General features: G+C 45.0%; 2 protein-coding genes across 5 annotated transcripts in view; both read right to left on the bottom strand.

Annotated features, from left to right (window-relative positions):
* Window positions 1-8,210, bottom strand: part of LOC135235228 (solute carrier family 41 member 1-like) — a 25,222-nt gene extending 17,012 nt beyond the window's left edge. The window contains exons 1-3 of one of the 2 annotated variants that reach the window (XM_064300517.1): window positions 7,579-8,210; window positions 5,654-7,000; window positions 1,083-1,190 (exon numbers count right to left, since the gene is read on the bottom strand). In XM_064300517.1, the coding sequence (XP_064156587.1) occupies window positions 1,083-1,190; window positions 5,654-6,049 (504 nt within the window). In that variant the 5' untranslated portion in view covers window positions 6,050-7,000; window positions 7,579-8,210. Of the gene's footprint in view, window positions 1-1,082; window positions 1,191-5,653 lie in introns of both variants that reach the window. The other variant, XM_064300516.1, reaches the window with a different exon arrangement.
* LOC135235227 (N-fatty-acyl-amino acid synthase/hydrolase PM20D1.2-like) lies at window positions 1,086-22,432 on the bottom strand. Of its 3 annotated transcripts, none has more exons than XM_064300512.1 (15): window positions 21,833-22,432; window positions 20,802-21,245; window positions 20,325-20,411; window positions 19,728-19,963; window positions 19,043-19,129; window positions 17,766-17,899; window positions 17,399-17,518; window positions 16,105-16,180; window positions 15,556-15,617; window positions 15,376-15,454; window positions 14,588-14,659; window positions 14,049-14,214; window positions 13,162-13,261; window positions 12,454-12,579; window positions 1,086-1,190 (listed from the first exon to the last, which is right to left on the bottom strand). In XM_064300512.1, the coding sequence occupies exons 2-15, from the start codon at window positions 21,019-21,021 to the stop codon at window positions 1,166-1,168; spliced, it is 1,590 nt and encodes a 529-aa protein (XP_064156582.1). In that variant the 5' UTR covers window positions 21,022-21,245; window positions 21,833-22,432; the 3' UTR covers window positions 1,086-1,165. The 3 variants fall into 3 exon arrangements, with proteins under 3 accessions (XP_064156582.1, XP_064156583.1, XP_064156584.1); XM_064300513.1 differs by having other exon boundaries at window positions 21,895-22,432; XM_064300514.1 differs by lacking the exon at window positions 1,086-1,190 and having other exon boundaries at window positions 12,048-12,579; window positions 21,833-22,429.

Raw genomic sequence — 22,432 nt, 5'->3', positions numbered from 1 at the left:
AATCAGAGGTAGCCAGGTAAATGAAGGGAATGTAACGGAAGGTAATGTTAGGTGTGCACACTCACGGCAGTGGAACGTGTGATGTAATGGAAGGTAATGAATCAGAGGTAGCCAGGTAAATGAAGGTAATGTAATGGAAGGTAATGAATCAGAGGTAGCCAGGTAAATGAAGGTAATGTAACGGAAGGTAATGTTAGGTGTGCACACTCACGGCAATGGAACGTGTGATGTAATGGAAGGTAATGAATCAGAGGTAGCCAGGTAAATGAAGGTAATGTAATGGAAGGTAATGAATCAGAGGTAGCCAGGTAAATGAAGGTAATGTAATGGAAGGTAATGAATCAGAGGTAGCCAGGTAAATGAAGGTAATGTAACGGAAGGTAATGTTAGGTGTGCACACTCACGGCAATGGAACGTGTGATGTAATGGAAGGTAATGAATTAGAGGTAGCCAGGTAAATGAAGGTAATGTAATGGAAGGTAATGTTAGGTGTGCACACTCACGGCAGTGGAACGTGTGATGTAATGGAAGGTAATGAATCAGAGGTAGCCAGGTAAATGAAGGTAATGTAATGGAAGGTAATGTTAGGTGTGCACACTCACAGCAATGGAACGTGTGATGTAATGGAAGGTAATGTTAGGTGTGCACACTCACGGCAGTGGAACGTGTGATGTAATGGAAGGTAATGAATCACAGGTAGCCAGGTAAATGAAGGTAATGTAATGGAAGGTAATGAATCAGAGGTAGCCAGGTAAATGAAGGTAATGTAATGGAAGGTAATGAATCAGAGGTAGCCAGGTAAATGAAGGTAATGTAACGGAAGGTAATGAATCAGAGGTAGCCAGGTAAATGAAGGTAATGTAATGGAAGGTAATGAATCACAGGTAGCCAGGTAAATGAAGGTAATGTAATGGAAGGTAATGAATCAGAGGTAGCCAGGTAAATGAAGGTAATGTAACGGAAGGTAATGAATCAGAGGTAGCCAGGTAAATGAAGGTAATGTAATGGAAGGTAATGAATCAGAGGTAGCCAGGTAAATGAAGGTAATGTAATGGAAGGTAATGTTAGGTGTGCACACTCACGGCAGTGGAAAGCCTGGACGCCAGGGTCATCTCCAGGTTTCCTTTGAGGCCGAGCAGCGCTGGCACCAGGATGAAGACCTCGGTCACGTCCTTAAACACCGTCCAGTGCTGCATCGCAAACAGAGAACAGAGAACACTCTGAAAGACGTTAAACTCACACAGACAAACAAAACACACATGCACGCACGCACACATACACACGCACAAACACAGACATATACACACGCACACACATATACATGCATGTACAAACACGGACATATACACACGCATGTACAAACACACACATATACACACGCACACACACGCACGCACATACACATGCACACATGCATATACACACGCACACACACGCGCACACACAAACATATACACACACACATGCACACGCGCAAGAACACACACATACATACATACACACACATTACAAACTGTTCTAGTATGTCACCACCTCAGGATGCTGCTATAATTGTCATTACCTTCATCACAAAGCTTGTTATGTCAAAGAGGTTTTAAGTTACACAAAGCACAAGGTAACTAAAGGTACAATAGGTACTCTGTTTGTATCTCGCAAAGTTGGGCTCAATTCCATTGAAATTTAGCCACTGAGGAAGTGAAATGAAATTGAACGCATGGCTTGATAATGTCCATAATGTTCTCGACGTTATTCACAAAGAATTAGGCCTAAGATGAGTTTCAGTTAATTTCCTGACGAACTGACTGAATTGGAACTCCATGCCGTAGAAAGGTCACATTTTACTTGGTTTTTTGGAAGGCCCTTCCTGTAACTTGATATCATAAAATGAATGCAATTTTGGCAACAACAAAAAAAACCCACACACATTCCACCACAGGATGAGACTGCATTAAGCCCAAAAACAGCACAGAGAAGCTGATTGGCTGTCACTGACGTACGCGTTTCAGGTTCTGCGGCTCAAGGCAGAACCAACCGGAAAAAAAGGTACGCAGGTAAGAAGCCCTGGGGCCAGTCACACCTGTGCCGGGGAGGACAGGTGACGTTCACACTCAGGGATTTAAAAAAGGCACTATACATATAGAGATGTGGGGGCATTTCTTTCCTGGTCTGGATGTGGAGATTAAATTTTAAAAAACGCTTAAGACTTCATAACTTTATAAGCAAAGCAGGCTTATTTTATCTTGTTTCATAAATCCTGTCAGGCCAGCACCACAGGGCCTTACCGTGGAGATGAACTGAAACATTGGGGCAGGAGGGCAGCTATTCTGAACTGGACCATTAGATATTAAATTGTTCTGGGACCGGCCTGAAAAATACTTCTTCTGAACCGTAAGCGATACAAAGTGCTACTTGACATAAAAAAAGTAGTATTTGACTTTTAAATGGACGGCATATAAATCCCTGGTCAGTAAGGTAATGCATATCCCAATGGCGACATAGCTCAGGAGGCGACATAGCTCAGGAGGTAAGAGGTAAGACGGATTGTCTCTGGCAGTCGGAGGGTTGCCAGTTCAAACCCCACCCTGGGCGTGTCGAAGTGTCCTTGAGCAAGACACCTAACCCCTAACTGCTCTGGCGAATGAGAGGCGTCAATTGTAAAGCGCTTTGGATAAAAGCGCTATATAAATGCAGTCCATTTACCATTTACCCAATCCAACATGCAGTCCGATCTTTTTGGCCACGTAAATTAGGCTAGACTGTGAAAATTACATTTTGCCTCAGGGCTCCTCAATCTTACCCATAAAGGGCTGGGGTGGGTGCAAACTGGTTTCAACCGAGCACTTGCACTTTGTGGATCTGCTAATCAAGGTCCATCACTAAGACTCCAGCGGTTGATCAGTAGAATCAGGTGTGAAACCGCTTGGTTGGAACAAAGCCAGCACCCACACCGGCCCTTTCAGGATAAGACTGAGAAGCCCTGATTCAGCCCAACAGGGAGAGGTATAGCACTGCAGAAAGCATTGGAGAGTGTAGCTCAGTGCCTCCCAACCCTGCCTCCGGAGACCTACCGTCCTGTAGGTTTTCACTCCAACCCTAACAAAGCACACCTCACTCGACAGCTAGAGCAGGGCTGCCCAACCCTGTTCCTGGAGATCTACTGTCCCGTAGGTTTTCACTCCATTACATTACATTTATTTAGCAGAGGCTTTTATCCAAACCAACCTCCAAACCTAACAAAGCGCACATCATTCAACAGCCAGAGATCAGCAGAACATCACTGCGGGCTGCAGAGAGGAAGTGGAGGAAATCCCGATCCTCTGATGACCTGACCGCATATCACACCCTGCTGGCGACTCTCACATCTGCCCTCACATCAGCTAAAGCCTCATTTTTCCAATCAAAGATCAGTGCATGTGTCTCTAACCCACGAAAACTATTCTCTACCTTTTCTTCCCTCCTCATTCCTCCTCCACCCCCATCTCCCTCTTCCCTCTTCCCTCTCTGCAGATGACTTCCTGGCCGCCTTTGAAGGAAAGGTGGCTACAGTCCGGAACTCCTTTGCCCATCCAGTGAGCCCCCCAACCCCCCGGGACAAACCCATGGCCACACTGACCTCCTTTGAGATGCTGGAGGACTCTGATGTGCTGCAACTCATCACTTCTCATCTACAGTCCTCCAATCCATTTCCAGCGAGATCCTTCCCTATCTGTCCTGCTTTGTTAATTCCTCCCTTGCCTCTGGTCATGTTCCCTCTGATTTTAAGATGGCTCGCGTTACCCCACTCCTCAAGAAACCCACCTCAGACCCCTCTGATGTAATGAATTATCGACCCGTATCGCTTCTACCTTTTCTGTACAAAACCTTTGAGCAAGCAGTGCTTAAACAACTGACCTCTTTTCTCCATCAGAACGACCTGCTAGACCCTCACCAGTCTGGCTTCCGATCCAGGCACTCAACAGAGACTGCCCTCCTGGCTGTGACAAAGGCACTCACCACTGCAAGAGCCTCACGCCTCTCCTCTGTCCTGATTCTCCTTAACCTGTCTGCAGCATTCGACACGGTCAACCACAAAATACTCCTCTCCACCTTGGCTGAGATGGGCATTGCTGGGACCGCCCTGTCTTGGTTTGCTTCCTATCTTGCAGATATGTCCTACCAGGGTACCTGGATGGGGTCTGCCTCTGCTTCTCATCCCCTTGTTATGGGAGTACCACAGGGATCTGTACCGGGTCCTCTGCTGTTCTCTATATACACCAAATCTCTTGGTTTAGTTATTAATTCACATGGCTTCTCCTATCATTGTTATGCAGACGACACGCAACTCTTTTCTTTCTCCCTCTCTGCCTCACAGGTTGATGATAAAATATCTTCCTGCCTGGCTGACATCTCTACCTCTACCTGAAGCTCAACCTCAACAAAACTGAGCTGCTGTTCTTCCCATACAAGACCTCCCTACTACGTGAGCTCTCAATCATGGTTGATGGCACCACAGTGACTGCCTCTCACTCTGCAAAGAGCCTGGGGGTGGTCCTGGATGACCAGCTGGACCTCAAGGAGCAAATCAAGGCAACATCACGGTCCTGCAGATTCCTTCTGTACAACATCAGAAGGATTTGACCATACCTGACTACGCACTCTACCCAGCGGTTTATCCAGGCTATGGTGACCTCCCGCCTTGATTACTGCAACTCTCTCCTTGCAAGCCTGCCAGCTTGTGCCATAAAGCCACTACAGATGATTCAAAATGCTGCTGCCCGACTCATCTACAGCCTTCCCAAATTCTCCCACGTCACTCCTCTGCTGCGGTCACTCCACTGGCTACCGGTCGCTGCCAGGATCCGGTTCAAAGTCCTGACCTCCAGAGGTTAGGTCAGAATAGTGTTCACTGTGTGAACTAAACTATGTTCTTGGCTAGAAATAGCTGTACAATACTTATTTTGTATCTTACTGAACCTGCGTTTTGTAGTTGTCCATGACCATGAAATGCACTTTTGTACATCGTTTTTGGATAAAAGCGTCTGCCAAATAAATGTAAAGGTAATGTAATCTTGCTGAGCTGCTAATTAGTAGAATCGGGTGTGTGTCAAATTAGGGTTGAAATGAAACACTACAGGACAGTAGATCTCCAGGAGCAGGGCTAGACAGCCCTGGTGTAAATAAACTGCCCCAGTCACCGTGGATAGACTCACCATACCATTATAACATTAAGCCAAGCCAAACCTGTTTACTTCAGCTAGACGGACTCCGCTGTAGTTGTGCTAAACCAAAAATTGCTGTGTGGGATAGCCTATAGCAGCTAGCTTACATTTCACTGTTCTCTTCTTTTACCGGAAAGGGTAGTTCTAGGGCAACTGGGCTTATAGCTTATAATTTTCTACTTCCATTCCCTTAGACATTCACTTCACTGAGTACTGTGGATTCTTGGGTCTGCAGCAAAACTTACTATCTGCAAAGTAATTCCCCGGGGTCTGAGTAAAACCTTAAAAACACACACACACACACACACAGAGTATGGATATATCTGCTAACATGACAACCGTTGTTCCTCTGTTCCTCTATTGTTAAACGCTGGTATTTAAACTTGGAAAGCTACAGACCTAATGTACCACTACTACTTTCGAACAACAAGCTAAGCAGCGACACACTCACTCACCTGAACGATGTCCAAAACCATGCCGGCGGCTACCATGCCGAAGCCGGCAAGCAAGAACGGAAACACAATCTGTACCCCGATGGAGAAGGTCGTCTCCTTCGGAATGTTCTGCCGGTCGGAGTCGTCGCTGTCCCGCGCCGGGAGGGCTTGCTCCAGGAGAGCGTCATCCTCACGCTCGCCCTTGTCGTTGGCACTGAACTCGCAGACCGGCTCGGACCCCTCTCCGGGGGACTCGTTTTGCCCAGGGACGCAGTTCAAAACAGTCAGCTCGTAATCCTCGGTACCCCGCGGGTGCTCAGCGAGGCTATCCGGTGCGACTAGGTTCACCGACCCATTTGAAAAGTGGAATGCAGTGGGGTCACTTTGGGTTTTCGTTTTTAATGAACCAGAAGACATAGTAGTGCAATTTCTCCCTTAAACAGATAGGGTTGCTTAAAATAAAAAAATGAAACAAATTAAATATGAAAACATAGGGCGATTTTTTTACCGAACTAGTATTAAATAAAACTAGATAACGAAGATTTTGAAATTAAACATAATTTGCCCTTAAATTCAGAATCGAAAGATGATTTTACCCCCATCGCGACTGAAGAAGTAGACGAAACCCACGTTTCCTCCCCGTACAAGATGCAAATGTTGAATAAGCGTGGTGGAAACACAGACTTCACCTCCTTCATTATCCAGTGCAAATGTAAGTATTTTTCAAAGGCTCAAAGAAAAATTAACGGCTCGCGTTATTACTGTCCGTTAAATGGCTGAAAAACACCACCACAATGACCTGGAGATGGAGACTTCCCAAAATATTTCCTGGTCGTGGTGTTTTCTTTCAAGTTACTGTCGCACTGTACGAACAGAGTTTGCACACAGTGGTGGAATCTCTTACATTTTGAGAAACTTCCCCGAATTTGTTCTAACCGCCGATTGGTCTAACCACAGACCATTCCATTATTCATTTGAGATACACTACTACAAACACACACTACTTCTCTTCCTGGTCTGAATGTGAAGTTCCTGTGGTGACGTACATGTTGAGAAGACATGCAGTTCCGGTGATGGAACACTGGGTCAAGCAATAGTAAAAGTACAACTTGATTGTGACGCAGAGCAAAAACTCATCTTCTTATTATAAATTGATAATTGTTTCCTAGGTGAATGGCTCGCAATCCGCCGAGGTGTGCAACCAGCACAGCACCGTGGGGTTCTTGGAGTTGCAGAAGTCTCCACGGGGAGCTGACGTCTCACCTCACTCCACGTGGCAAAACACCTAACATAAAATTACGTGATGCTTCAGTAGTTGCTGGTCTGGTGACGTGTGGTCATCTAACGTCACCACTTTGGTTCCTCATTCTACAAAATAAATGAGTTCATTTGAATGCTTTTTAAAACGCGTCAGTAGCCTACATCACAATCATCAACAATAATAATTCGAAAACAAGCAGGCTAGCCTAATCGATTTATAAGGATCGCGCGACGATCACACAAGGACCATCGGATGAATAGCCTTACTACTAAAGTAACACGAAAAGTTTGCATTAAAACAGCCTTATGTAAAACAACTACGTTGACAATAACCACGAGCCAATAACATTCACCAAAGTAGAGAGCAGACAACGGTGCAATGTATCAACAAAACAAAAATAATAAGATCAACAATACGCGTTTAAACAGCTGCACTTGTACGGTCCTCCTGCGTTACGGACATTGCCCTGTCTTAACGGCATTTATCAACCAACCCATCTGCCTCGCGGATAACATCATAACAGCGCGGGACCGTCACACGCATGAAACATAAAATTCCAGTTGTCGTATGCGCGCAGTGTAGCGCATGCAATGCTCAGTCAAGCAACCTAAAGATGTCTGCGTTTCGTACAAATGAAATTCAATCTGTGACTACACCATATAGGTGCAGGTACCGCAACAACTACCTGGAATTCGAGTCCAAAAAGGCACGAGCACGAAATAAATCAGTTCACTGAAAACACGTCATGACCAACCACATAATATAACTGTGGCCAGTCAAATCCTGTGGTGTTGAACTACTTTGCCTCCGTTGCTGGTTGTCAATTTATTTTGCCACAAAGGAAGTAACGAAAGAGGCGGGCGAACACTGACGTGAACATTACAAACCTACCACACCAGTAATTTCTTGCCTGTCGGTGTGAACGATTGGCCGTAAAGTGCGAAGTCAATAAAGGCGCCCAGGGTTGTCACAGCGTCTCCGCGTGCTGCAAACTTGTTTTAAAAAAAGTAAACTATGCATGAATCAAAGTGTGAATTGTGCGGACTGCTTTAACTACGACTGAATGCAAGAAAGGAATGTCTTTTTTGTGTGAATTATAATTTGATCGAAATGCAACTCCCACAGGTAGCTCCTCCTTACTGCCAAAAAAGATGGTTGGAAGCACATCTGTGGTCGTAACTCAAAGTCCAGTTTTTAAACTTACAGTGCGTTGAAAATAGTTTGCATTTATCGCCGTTTATGAACACAAGTGGAACACAGGTAAACGAAAGAACACGATAACAACCACTCACTGGTGTCCGCGCGCAAGGAATTACGTAGGCTATGATAGCAAATATTGCGCAATATCCAATTTGTGTCTGTGTTAAAAAAAAAAGTGAAATACGTTTTAAAATGTAGGCTATTCGCTGAATTCCGCAATACTGTATGTGTCCGAAGTTCTCTTGTGTAGGCCACTACAACACCATACTATAAACGTCACACTAGAACTAGTCGGGGAAGTTCCGCCCAGAGAACACTAATCTTCCATCTGGCTGACGAGACAAATCATTTTAGCAGAACAAGAACTATTAATGGCGACCGTGCTTCCAACACTGTTAGCCGCGCCCCCTGGAAAGCAGAGAATCGTTAATACGGTGGGGTCAGTAGGCTGGGTCAGAGTGACAGACGTTAAACAGTGGCCCCCCACCCTGAACCACAGGGGTTTTCCGGTCTGCATTGCGTTGGTGACCTCTGATTTACAAACCATGAGTGATTGCCCAACCCAGGCCAAGTTAGGCCACAACAATGATTATCGCTTTCATATGTTAATATAAAGGACACCTTTCCATTATAATTCTGTAAAAAAAAAAATTTTAAAAAAAAAGGTATTGAAACTTTTGCAAAGACAAACCACCTTGTTGGTCATGAAAGTATAAAAACAATTGGGTTTACTGAACCATTATTTATAGGTCCATAGGTTTGTACACCATAGCATTCAGAAATCTCACCAACTGACACTCTTTACACTCCAGAATACCACAAAGCTTCAAGGTCCACATGCCACGTGTGTACACTCAGAAATAGCAGCAAGTCAAGAACTACATTTCCCATACTCATCAACAGAAACCACCTTTTTCAACTTTGAGAACATTATTCCAGTGCTTTTTTTCCCCCCACAAGTCAGAGCCCATTTTAAATTCATGTCCAGTCAGAAGTGGAGGGTCACAAAAACGAGGATGAATATAAGCGCTAAATCCATTCAGGTGACCCTGTTTTAGGTCACATGGTACACCGTAGCACCTGTCAGTCACCCTGTCCCAACCAGGTGGCCCTGTTCCGCAGGACTGAGGCTGTAGTTGTCGCACATCGCTAATAAACCTTTAAACTTTCAAGTGTGAGCAAATGCGGTGTTTCAAACGCAAGCATCAATTATGAACAAGGGGGAAACTTAAAAAGCTTTCAAACGGGCAGCAAAAAGTCGCAAAAAACGAAAAGCTACCCAAAAAAAACAAACATTACATAACATTATATAATAGTACTGGGAGCATATGTGAATGACTCCACTTCCTTTTTCAGGTCACACATCAGTCCGAACTTTTAACATGTGTGGAAAACAACTTCAAATCGCAGCAGGACAGACGTTACGTTGCTGCCGTGCGACATACTGCAGTTTATCGGACCGACAGGCCACTGCAGTCCGTCCAGTGAAGGCGATTACACACACACACAGTCGAAAGGAAGACCTCTCACAGTGTGCATCCTGCTTGCCCGACCAGATCTCCCTGTGTCCACACGGAACGATCTCCAAACATTTCCCCAGGATCCTCGTGACACGGCCCCACGGATACCTTCACAAGCGTCTCCAATTTCGTTTTGGGCTATTTTGTTTCCTCATCAAACATTTACTTCACACCGCTGTCCATACAAAGCACAGTGCCTAGAGCAAAAAGCACAGGAGTGGGCAAATGTTCCGAGTGGATATACTTTTTTATACTTACGTTAATGTGTTTATTAATATTAATTTTAGCTAACTGCACACTGTGGCATTCAGCACAGTCCAGGGCCAAGGCCGTTTTTTAAAATTTTATGTCCCATTTATTTGATCGTCGCAAATATAATTTCAGAGGCAAATAAATAAGCGGTATCCTTCATTCCACTTCAGTGTTCGTAAAAGACACTAACATAGGATAAAAAGAACCAAGAAAGATTTTTCAAGAAAAATGAAACCCAATACAGAACAATAAACCCATCAGAAAACAGACCTCCAGTAAGAAATGAATAAAACCAATAAATAAAACAAGTAAAAACACAATAAAAACCAGAGTATAAAAACAAAACCATTCAAATTCCACCCATGTCTTGCAGAATGTTGCTTATCATCCACAACACAAATAGCCTCATTTACTTGCATTGCTATGCAAACTAAAATACACGTGTTCTATACGGAGCCGTTCTGAAACCATCCCCCTAAAAACCAGTAATGAGATCCGTTACCTCCCCCTCTTGCATCCTGTTCCTCCTCCTCAGAGAGAGAGTACTAGACATTCTACTAAAATGCCCAAAATAAGAGAAAGAGAAATGTTCTTCCACAAAATTACACAGGTTTTCCTAAATTTCCCAAACCTTCCCGACAATGAGAAACTTCCCATTCTTCGAGGGGAGGAAGGGAGATATAGACAATAAATAACTTCATCTATTTTATTTACTTATTTATTTTTTAGTTTACACTTTCGAAACACTAACTACTATTTTTTCATTATATTTGAACTCCAGTTATCATTTTTGAAGCATTACGTGTTCAAGTTATACAACTTGTTTTTGTACGTTTCCTGTTTGCTTTGGCAATATGTTCATGTCAATAAAGCTCAGTGAATTGAATTGCATTGAAGACAGATAAGACAGACAGAGAGAGAGAGAGAGAGAGAGAGTACATTACTTATGGGCAAACTTAAACAAAAAAGAAAAGAGCAAATTGGCATGTTATTTGGCCCTAAAAATACACTGTGGCAGACCACAGTGAAAAACCCCAAGCTAAGGAAAACATTGGCGAAGTAGATTCACAGCCTAGCGACAGAGACAGGCCGACACAGGCAGACCTGGCTGCCCAGGGAGGAGAGGCTGTGCTCCCACTGCAGCAAAGATCAGCTGGAGACAGAGCTGCTAGTCCTCATTAAGAAATCCAGAAACATTATAGCACATCTCTTCCCAAAATTCACGACAAAATTCCAAATCTACCCGAATTTGAGAAATTCAAATTGTCCTGGGAAAAATTGCGCCCAAAATTTGGCTGCACAACATGTAGCTACCTGCCACAGCCTGAGGGACAGTTGTGACCATTAAGGTTTGTAAATTATGATGAACTGTCATTTGTTTCTTCATTATTATTCTATTATAATAATGTAATAAATTATACTATATTATTATTATTCTAAATTATGATGAGTAGTCATTTGTCACTTTATTATTATTCTACATATTATAATGATTTCTAATAATGAGTACTTGCACGCATTTGTTAGATGTTTATTCGTTTGTGTACATTATAATTCAGTTTATGTACATCTGTAATGCGTTTTGTAAAGCTTTGGCAACACGTCCTGAAATTCGTCATGTTAACAAAGCATTTTTGAATTGAGCTGAACTGAATTGAGGGGGGGGCGGAAGAGAGAGAGAGGGAGAGAGAGAGAGAGAGAGAGAGAGGGGGAGAGAGAGACAGAGAGAGCGCAAGTCCACTGTGGAGTTTGTTTCGGAGAGCACAGAAGACAAAAGAAACGGCACTGAAAAGCTAAAGAGCAGTGAGTTGAAAAGCTGCTTTGCTCTCTTTTGCTATTTTAAGTTTGTTGTGTTAGTTTATTGTTTTTGCCCAGGAACCCGTGACAGAGAAGTTTTGTTTATTTGATTTTGTGTTGGTGTGGGTGAGCTCTCCATCTCTCTCTCTCTCTCTCTCTCTCTCCATGCGACAAATTAGGGTGCATCTCCCTCCCAGGTGTGTCACAAAGCATGCGACATGCACACCCTGCCCATCAAATGTACACCCTACAAAAATGGCAGACTACTGGCGATCTTTACCAACAATACTTCATCTGTGTGTAAAGCAAGGTCTGTCAGTAACTGTAAAATTATTGACTGGGGCAAATGCAGACGCAAGACTTTGTAAAGATATAAAGACATGTATTCAAATTATTAGAATTCTTTTTATTACATTACATTACCTTACAGGCATTTAGCAGACGCTCTTATCCATAAGATTGCACACTGGCTCAGAAGCAGTATTGTAAAATTAAGGCACACGCTTTGCGTTATGTCCACAGTAGTCATCAAAATCACACGTGAATCCAGCATCCAAGTTTCACTGACAAGGCTAATCAGCAACTAATCACTTTCAAAAAAAAGGTCACATGACCTCTCTCGCACTGCAACAGTCATTTCAAGGAAATCTCCATGGCAACCGTCCCGCCACTTTGACATAATCACACCCAAATAGTGCAGGCTGTCCCGTCTGATCAAGGTCCCTCGGACACAAGCAGCCAGTGGTGTGCCCGTGGGCGGTGCTCAGCCCCCGCCCCCCCCCCCCACTCACAGTTCATGGTCGCTGCCGTGCGTCTCCGGCAGCTTTGTGATGTCACAGTTCTGGAATAGCAGGAAGTAGAACTTCACCAGCTCCTCATAGTTGTTGGCGGATATCCTCTCGTTCACGCCGTGGAACCTGGGTCGTGCGAGGCGGGGGGGGGGCACACGGGCACCGGGTTAATGCCAGAGCTGAAGTTTACGGTAAGAGCACTGGGTTTGTGACACAGCTCCTTAACCCTCTTTGAAGGGTACGTTTTCTTTGGAATATTTTCGTTCAAAAGAAGCCAATGTTCTAGAACTCCGCTGCTTTCAGTCGCCAGCAGCGATTGTTGCATCAGCATTAGAATGTTCAGTTAAGAACATTCTAATCCCGTATGTGACCTTGCACACTGAAGCATTAAGGAAAGCACCTCCCACTTTGAGGCCCACAGGCCATGGTGTGCAGTCCGTACAGCAGGGCTGTCTAAAAAAATAACACGGGTACTGCAAGGAGAGGAGGTGATTTACAATGTAATTCAGAAAGGTCTCACCGATTAAATTGAAGTTCTCTCTGTACAAAACCTGACTGCCTACAGACTCTGTGATGGACCCTGGACTAAACAGTGCTACAGTGGGGGTCTGGGCTCTGTCCGGGAGTCCATTTTGATTGTACCGTCCCCTTGTGCACCTCCCACAGCTGTCACAGTGTTCATCCAGCTGCACAGAGACAGTCACTCACCTGCCTGGGTCTCCAGGTTTAAACCAGGTAGGAGCGTATCGGTAAATGTCTGTGGTCAGGTCGACGTAGTGGCGGCTGTCTGTGTTTCCAACACACACGCCTGGCGAAAGAAAAAGCAGACAAAAAGAACTAATCTGGCGCAACGGCCTTCTCTGAAATCCGCCAAACGAACACCGCCTGGGCATAGATTTCAAACTCAGAACATCAGAGACCCTTATTTTAATGGTCTTCATAAATCAAAAGATTTTTTCACTTAGAGAAACATTTGGAGAGGAAATGACTACGGCCCTGCTGTGACCTACCCACAATGCACTGCATTGCCTAACACATTTAAACATTCTGTTTGATCACCACAAACATACTTTCTCAATTTCAGATACTAAAGTCACAGAAAGTGCTGAGCGCGCATGTATAACTGCAATATTAACAGTCATATAACAGGACCCATTAAATCTGCAGTACACTACTCCATATCATTGGCAGAATGCCTAACACTGATTTAACACTGCTACTGAGGGTGGAGGAGACGGTGGGCAGGGATATTCCCCGTACTTGGCAACCCCAGGGTGAACGAGGCGGAGGTGGAGGATATTCCTTGTACCTGGCAACCCCAGGGTGAACAAGGCGGAGGTCGGGGGATATTCCCTGCACCTGGCAACCCCAGGGTGAACGAGGCAGAGGACGGAGGATATTCCCTGTACCTGGCAACCCCAGGGTGAACGAGGTGGAGGACTGAGGATATTCCCTGTTCCTGGCAACCCCAGGGTGAACGAGGTGGTACACCGGGGGACATTCCCTGTACCTGGCAACCCCAGGGTGAACAAGGCAGAGGTCGGGGGATATTCCCTGTACCTGGCAACCCCAGTGCCAGTGAGGGGATGACTCACCAGGTGCCACGGTGAGCTGGGGGAACATGTCCAGCGTCGTCTTCTTAATGATCTGGTACCCGAACGCCGTCTCGTCGTACGCACTGACAGGGAGCGGGTCGAACCCGTTCACCAGCTCCACCTTCACCCGCTCGTCACCCACCGTGGACCGGATCAGATCCAGAACCTGGGGGGTCGGGGGGGAGGGCATTGGTCACGTCAGTGCCTCAGCACAGGGGTGTCCACTCTTATCCAGAAAAGGGCCGGTGTGGGTGCAGGTTTTAGTTTTAGTGCAGCACTGAGACCCCTGATTCTGCTTATCAAGTTCTTGACTGAAGGCCGTGATTAGTTAATTAGTTTAATCAGGTGTTGCAGTGCTAGACCGAAAACTTGCTCCCACACCAACCGTTTTCGGATAAGGCTGAACACCCCTGCCAGTGGATTGATGCTTCAGTGATAACATCAACAGCATTATAACCCCTCTAACAGTTATCTTGGGACTTGACAGAATGTTTGGTTGCTTAGGTGACAGATGTTTTGCGTAGGTGCACAATGCTCACCTCTTGCACCGTCTGCGAAGAGTGAATGCGCAGATTTACGAAGGCTTCGGCGTATGGAGGGATGACATTAATCTGTCAGGGGAGAGAGAGAGAGAGAGAGACTCAAATAAGCCACAATACAAAGCAAATTGCAGAGCACTGCCAAAGACTGTGATAAGTGTGCCACCTACTGGATAAAAGGCATAACTGCAGTGCACATCAAATAAATGTCGCTCAAGATTCAGCTTTCACCTTCTTCAAAGGCTGAATGTGATATTCGGTCCGAGGGAGAAGCGGATTAGTCTCGGCCACGCCGACCGGTGGAGAGAGCACACGCACCTGGGTTGCATTAAGGAATCAGCCCAGGTGCTTAAAGGTGTGTTCTTCTCCACGGTACGGGGCCGAGACTGGGAGCACACACACACACACACACACACATGCAGAGAAAGTCTAGTTTTGAGTGTGTGTTTGTCCCAGCACAGAAGACAGAGAAAGGAACCGGCAGGGGAAGAACTGTCCAGCTGAGACCAGAGGTGAGCTGAGAAGCTGTGGCTGGGTTTTGCTTTCTTTTGTCTAGCTGTTATTTCAGCTTGTTGTTTTCGTTTATTGGTTTTTGACCGGAAACCTGTGTGGGCAAAGGGTGAAGCCGTTTTGTTTATTTGATTTTGTGTCGGTGTGGGTGCGCGCTCTCTCTCTCTCTCTCTCTCTCGCTCTGCTGCATCTCCCTCCCAGAATGTCACACACTGCACTCAAAATCATTTGGGTTTTTAATTTTGATACTATAAAATTTGGGGGTTTGGTAGCAGTACCTTCACGCCAGAGTTAAACATGGTGACGGCGAGTGTTGTTCGGACAAAGGCGTTTGTGTCTGGTTTTCGCTCCATTACCCTGGAAACAGGAATGGAATTCGAAAATGTCAATTTTAATTGATGCAATTTATTTAATAGCAAAGACTCAGCCAAAAAAATCTCTGCAAACAAACTACTTACCTGCCAAGTAAAGGGGAAAACAGCCAGATGTTGGACATAATGAACTTGAGAGGAAGTCCAAACTGGCAACAAAAAACAAGAGGAAGAGATCAAAGTAAGAAACAATAAAGCAAGTTGAGTAAATAGTTCCAGGGCACCCTGGGATATGTAGTTTTTGTTCATTTGTTTTTTCACTTGATCTAAATTACTTTGATACAGTCAAAATCATATGTATATTGCTTTGGAGCTTGATGTAAGTTTGCTGCTTAAAGGGAAATCAATACCCATTTGAAAAGTTCACATTAGGACGTAGCAAGACCTATCCATGTTGCATGGTGTGGAACACAGAATTACAGTGACAGGGAATGGATATGACAGTTTAGTTTTTAAAATAAAATTAAAAAAAATTAAAAAAACAACTTAGTAAGGATGTGCAGCTCTTCCCAGAACCCATTGGTGATAGAAGTGTTCAACGTTCCTGAAGGATTGTGGGAACGCTGCAGGGCAGGGTGTGGGCAGGGCAGGGTGTGGGCGGGGCAGGGCAGGGTGGGGGCAGGGCGGGGTGTTTACCTTGTGGGCCAAGTGTTCAAAGGTCCCTCGCTCGGGGCCATAGCCAAACAGGCGAGGCATCTGGTTCACCTCTAATCTGGGGGGCGGGGGCACATTACAATTAGCATGGAACTCTTGTGACAACTGCTATAAAATACGCTATACAAATAAAATTTGATTGATTGACTGATTGACCTATGCATTTACCCATCAGCTGAAATGAAGGGTTTATTTCCCTTTATATCAGCAATACTCTAAGGCCCCAAAACACACCCTGCGTAAGTATGCAAAACGCAAACGACAACGCCAAACCGATGCTCTGCCAACGCACAGGCCGGTTGTACACACTTAACGTGTGTTCTCATGTCCACGTGGAGGTAATAAACCAGAGTCCTCAAGGGGGGGCGATCCAGGACAGCTGTGGAAAGACTGAGCGAAAGGCGACGGCTTCATTCTGTCGTCGCCTGCTATAATGCCCGCGCGCTTGCATTGCGTTAAGAATGTCAGGTGACACATTTTCAGAACGAAACTACGCGTGAAACCGAGTTCGCGTAGCTCGAGGCGTCTGCGCTCGCGTGCTAACGTAGGGTGTGTTTCCGGCCTAACGGTGATACTCGCTCTCATTTCAGTTCCACACCATACGCGAATACGCACACTGAATGACCGCTTGTTTGCTTTATCGACCGTGTTTTGCGTAACAAATTGCCCGCTTTGATAAAAGCCGACTCGCTTTGACGGGAGGCAGGTGGAAGGAAGTAGCCGGGGACAGCGGCTCGTTTTTAACAGGCCGTAACCGTGGTCACCATCTCTGTCCTACCAACATGTACAGTACTGGCGCAAATGGTGGAAACACTTCATTTATAATCACGGTTTGAGGATTAATGAGGATTCATCTTGCAACCGCTTCTCTATCTTGGCAAAATAAATGTAATATGCAGTAAGTGTAATATCAACAAAAATGAAGAAATAATAAAACAAGTAATAATCATTACAAATACCTATATATATTAATTTGTGTCTACAAAATTGAGCAGTCTAATGTATCTTACTGTTTGAATTTTTATAATCTGTTTCAAATACATTTTTACAGATGAAAACTGCTCAGAGAAACTACAACAGAAGACAAGGGCACAGATTAAAGTTTTAAGGGTACTAAACACCTTTAAGCACAGCGTTTCCATATTTGTGCCGATACTGTACTTCACATGAACGTACAGTCCCGTTAATTTTTTTTCCCCACACGTTGGCTTCCTGGCTGTTTTTATCTGTAACCCACGGCAGCAGCAGCAGCGTGCGGGGGTTCTGGGGGTCTCACCTGGTCACCGCGGCAGCCAGGATGCCGATGCTGGACTCCCTGGGGGGCATAGAGGAGTGGCCAGGGGCGGTGGTGACGCTCAGCTTCACGTTGGCCATGCCCTTCTCAGTGATCCCAATGCTGGAGCGAAGGAGGACCGCAAGGCAAGCACGTTTAACACAGAGACCGAGAGAGAAACCATGCGCAGAGTCAGAGGAGAAAATATCAGACATATACACACACGCACGCAAGCTCTTACATACACACACATACACATACACACATGGGCACCCACGCGCACACACACACACGTACACACACCACGCACACATACACATGCTCACGTGCACGCACACACTCCCACACACACACATACACAGAGCCTCACAGAGCTGCAGGCCCATCCAGACCGCTGATAATCCCGTCCAGCACGCCCAGGCCCTCATCCAGGACATACGCCAGCTTCACCCCACGAGACTTCAGCACCTTCACGATATTTGCAGCACCTTCCCGGCCACTCACCTGAGAGACAGGGACCACACCGGGGGTCAGACAGGGGGCCAGACCAGACAGGGGGCCAGACGGGGGGCCAGACGGGGCCAGATCAACATTTACATTTTTGCCATTTAGCTGACACTCTAATTCATACTTGCACTAAGTACACAAAGAAATGGCCTAGATTCATAAATCACCAATATCCCAAGCATTATGAGAAGTACAATGGTCAGGCCATAACATTCCACTGATGGGTAATCCTTTGCCACTAGAATTAACTTGTAGAAGGGAAGGTAGAGAAATAATTTTTTTTGGGGGGGGGGGGGGGGATAGAATTGGGCGTGTCCTGAGTGTTGTACTCCTGCAGACCGTATGGGGCGCTGTTTAAAGGCAAATTTATTAATCTGTGGATCAGGGGCCCACAGTTATGTCAAATGGGGCAGCAGGTGAAATGCAGAAAAGGAAAAAAAAAAAAAAAAAAAGCCTGCACTCAAATGCAAGGTTTTTTACTGGAGTTTCGTGTGCATGAATATTTTTACCTGAGCCTTCTTCAGTTCACAAGTTAATTCAATGTTTCAAAAACACCCTTTAAACAGGAAGTAGTCAATTACAGTACTTGAAACAATGCACCATGTATTATAATAGAAAAGCAATGTGCCAATAACCACTCTGGTACTCTGAAGATCGCTCGTGTTAATTGCTGATTACAGCTGGAAAGCCGGGTTCCACCCCAGCTGCACCTGCACCAGCACGACCCAGAAACAACAGCAATATGCAGAGAGGAAGAAACGTTCTACTGAAGAATACATATTATAGCCTAAGATAAGGTCCAACTGCTTAGTCATTCCGACTGAGATTGTTTAAACTGCACACCCAAAAAACTACTCCAAAGTCCAAAACATTTTAACTCGAGCTGCACTAATGCAGAAATGCACCTGTGCTGCAGGTAATGTACCTGTGCTGCAGGTTATGTGACCGTGCTGCAGGTAATGTACCTGTGCTGCAAGTAATGTGACCGTGCTGCAGGTAATGGACCTGTGCTGCAGTTTATGTGACCGTGCTGCAGGTAATGGACCTGTGCTGCAGCTAATGCGTGTTTTTAAGGCAGTGAGCTAAGAGTCCTGCTCACCTGCGTGCGCAGGTTTGCGCAGCTCTGCGCAGGTGACTCACCTCTTCGTCGTGCCCCAGGCCGATGTAGAACCCCCGTCGGGGCCGGTACCCTCTCTCCAACAGGTACTCCAGCGCCTGCAGGATGCCCTTTTAGGGACACAGGTAGGAACTCCGATTAGTGCTTTTATAAGCAGCCTTTCACTCTGCAATTACTGAACTAACTCAGTCATTATTCAAGGCAATGAAAATGCATGGTGGGTTTATGCCTCTCGCTCAGATTTGTGTTAAACCTGCCTGGTTAGACCAAGCTTTACACTGGACAACCATGCTCTTTACACTATCAGAAAAAAGTCATGAAAAAGTGCTGATGAAGGTACAACCGCTTCTCACTGGCGTGGCACCCTATAGGTACATAAAACCACACGAAAAGCAAAGTCATGTGTATCATTTGTATCCTTTTTTGCTTGTAAAACCTACTTATTAGTACCCAAATAGAACATTATTGCACCTTCAGGTACATTTGGGAAATCTGTTCCTTAAAGCACAAAAAAAGCACCTACAGGGTACCTTTATTTTCTCAGAGTGTAACGGAGATAACGGTGCATGAACTGTGGGGTAGAGAGAGTGCTGCGTGGGACCCAGCTGCTCCTCATAAAATGGGAAGCACTGGAACCAGCGTTTTTAGTCGCGTAAAAACGCGCGCAAATAAAAACAGATTAAAAAAGGGTCTTTTCCCAGTTCTAACCATGACGGACTGCTTGTTGTCGATGGTGCCGCGGCCGTAGATGAAACCGTCGATCTCCTCGGCGGAAAAGGGCGGGGCCTCCCAACCGTCGCTCTCCGCGGCCGGCACCACGTCGATGTGCGCGAGCAGCATGTAGGGCGTCAGGGCGGGGTCCGAGCCGGGCACCCAGAACAGGTGGCTGTAACTGGCCACCACTTCATGCTTGACCAGCTCAGAGGAGAACACTATGGGGAACGCTAAGCAGAGGCAAAAATTGAACAATTAAAAAAAATGTATTTTGTGTTTACTTATGTTCCCTTAGTCTAATATTACATTTTTATACTAAAGATGTGAAACCATTCAGTGTGAGAAATATGTAATAATAGAGGAAATCAGGACGAGGGCAAATAATTCTTCAAGGCACTGTACACAGGATGCAGGAAGGGAGGGACAGTATTATTTAAGGAGCTAAATGTAGCACGCTTTTTGTGTCTTGCCATTTCAATATCGCATATAATTAATTGTCAACATTCCACAGAAGTGAGCAATGACTACAATAGCTAACGCCCCACAGGCCAAACATTGGTATACATTGGCAGTTGGCGAAAGTGGCAGCACCTCTTTTCAGCAAAATGTTGAACTCCGCGAGCGCAGTGGTGTTCTGGTCCGTTTCACTGAAAGACACGGTGGGAATCCGAATCGCCGCTTCGGGAAATGAAAAGAATAAACCAAAGTCAGAATTTAAAAAAAAAAATTTTTTTTTAAACTAACGTACCGCATAATTACAAAATGACAACAGCCTGTTGTTACACAACTAGTGAACGTAAAGCAGGCTAGCCACAACTTCCTCGAATGCTGACTTAAATGTCGCTAGTTTGTCCGCAGCTAGAAATTTCAAATAATTTTATAAATGACAATAATCCATCTAGCTTGCAATCCAAGTGAACAGGTAGTGATTGATTTTTTCACTTGCAGCTGCAACTTTGCGTATCAAACCTTAGCAAATCCACATAACTTCTCATACATTTAAGAAGTTTAAAAAAAAACGAAAACCTTTCGTTTTCATTCATGCAACTACGTGAATTTCATTCTGACCTTTGAAACTTGCCAAGAGTTGCTCTCTCTGTTGATGACTGATATCGGGAGCAACGGCACTCGTGTTTTCCCAGTTCGCCAACTGAAGCCCCGCGTTCACGTCCAACGACATGGTCCTGATCCCCGCCACGAGCAGCAGCACAGCCAGCAGAAATGTCAAACTCAGACATGTTATTTTCGCGAATTTCCAAAGGCGTTTCCTCGTGGACTGGCCCGTCATTTTCCTTCATCCACTCAACCCCTGTACCGCGGTAGCAGTGGTTCCGTTATACTCGTTATAATGCTGAATGATAACATATCACGCGAGCGAGTTTTTGTTTTATGGTGACAGACTACAAATGTCCGCCCCAATGTAGTTCATTGGTCCTTCCACTTACTTCCGCATACGTCACAGTTCATTTCGAAGGCGCTTGTTGATGTTGATGCACGCCATTTGACTGCAGTCTGCAGCAAACACAGAGAAGGTGCAGAATACAGGCCCTGCATACATACAAGTTTGCCCACGAGATTAAATGTGGGAGGCAGAAGGGGAGAAGAACTAAAACTATAAAAACCATGTAAAGTGATAAATGGCATAAGCGTCTCATTTTCCCTCGTATCATTAAACAATATCAAACCAACCAACATTTTATCAACATATTTTTTTTTTTAAACTGTGGAATACGTCTATTATTTGCTCCGAAACTCGTATTCAATTTAGTACTTGCAAAAAGCTACACGTTTTTCTAAATGACACAATGACGGGTTTATTCCTATGGTTTATTCACACACTTGCAATTAGTATGCATCCAAGCGTTGGATTTGATGACATTGCGAAATGGCATCCTGTGGAGTTTTACAAGACAGCTGTTGCTACAATTACCCTTGGGGAGATTTTACCACTCAGACGGAATATTTTTTTCAGCTCAGTTGTACGGGAAAAGGGGCGATTCAGACAAGGACACGAGAAATAAAAAAACAGAATAAAACAAAAACGCATCCATTTCATAGGTTGCAATACATGTCATCTCTACGATGCCAAACATAGTTACCTTGATCATCATCCGTTAAGGACCCTCAAGAATGTAGATCACCTGGCAACACACGGTCCTACCTGCCAGAGATTTTGACAAAACTGTACCAATTCTTTTATAACGTCGTGGTTTCCAAAACGGCGTTTCCTTCCAATTCTGTCACTTGTACCAGATTTGTGCCGCAAAACTATACTGCCAGCGATAATCGGATCCTCCACTTTTCTAAAGTTTATTTCTCTTACAGAGCGTGCCGGGGCTTAAATATTCATGCACTTTAGACCTGCGATTGTGCAGAGGTGAAAAGTCCGGGGTTTAGAAAGTAATGACCTAACCATGCATTGCTTCCACCTATTAACTCAGCCAGACGATTTTACCAATGAATTCTATCCCCCTGCTGAAGAATCGACAGTAAGAAGTAATCGAACTGAATTTAACATGCGAGTGTCGCTTGTAAACACTGCCGTCAATCACCAGTACTTAATTAGTGGAAATTACTTCATCAATTTAGATTGAGATAGTGCAAATGTTATTATCGTTTGAGAAATGACCTGACAGAAGCTACAGCGACCTCTAGCTGGCGGAGAACTGAAGTACAATGCGAGATAACAAGGGGAGACA

Source organism: Anguilla rostrata, chromosome 11, assembly GCF_018555375.3.
Source record: "Anguilla rostrata isolate EN2019 chromosome 11, ASM1855537v3, whole genome shotgun sequence".
NCBI lineage: Eukaryota > Metazoa > Chordata > Actinopteri > Anguilliformes > Anguillidae > Anguilla > Anguilla rostrata.
This window is presented reverse-complemented; position numbering and strand designations above follow the sequence as displayed.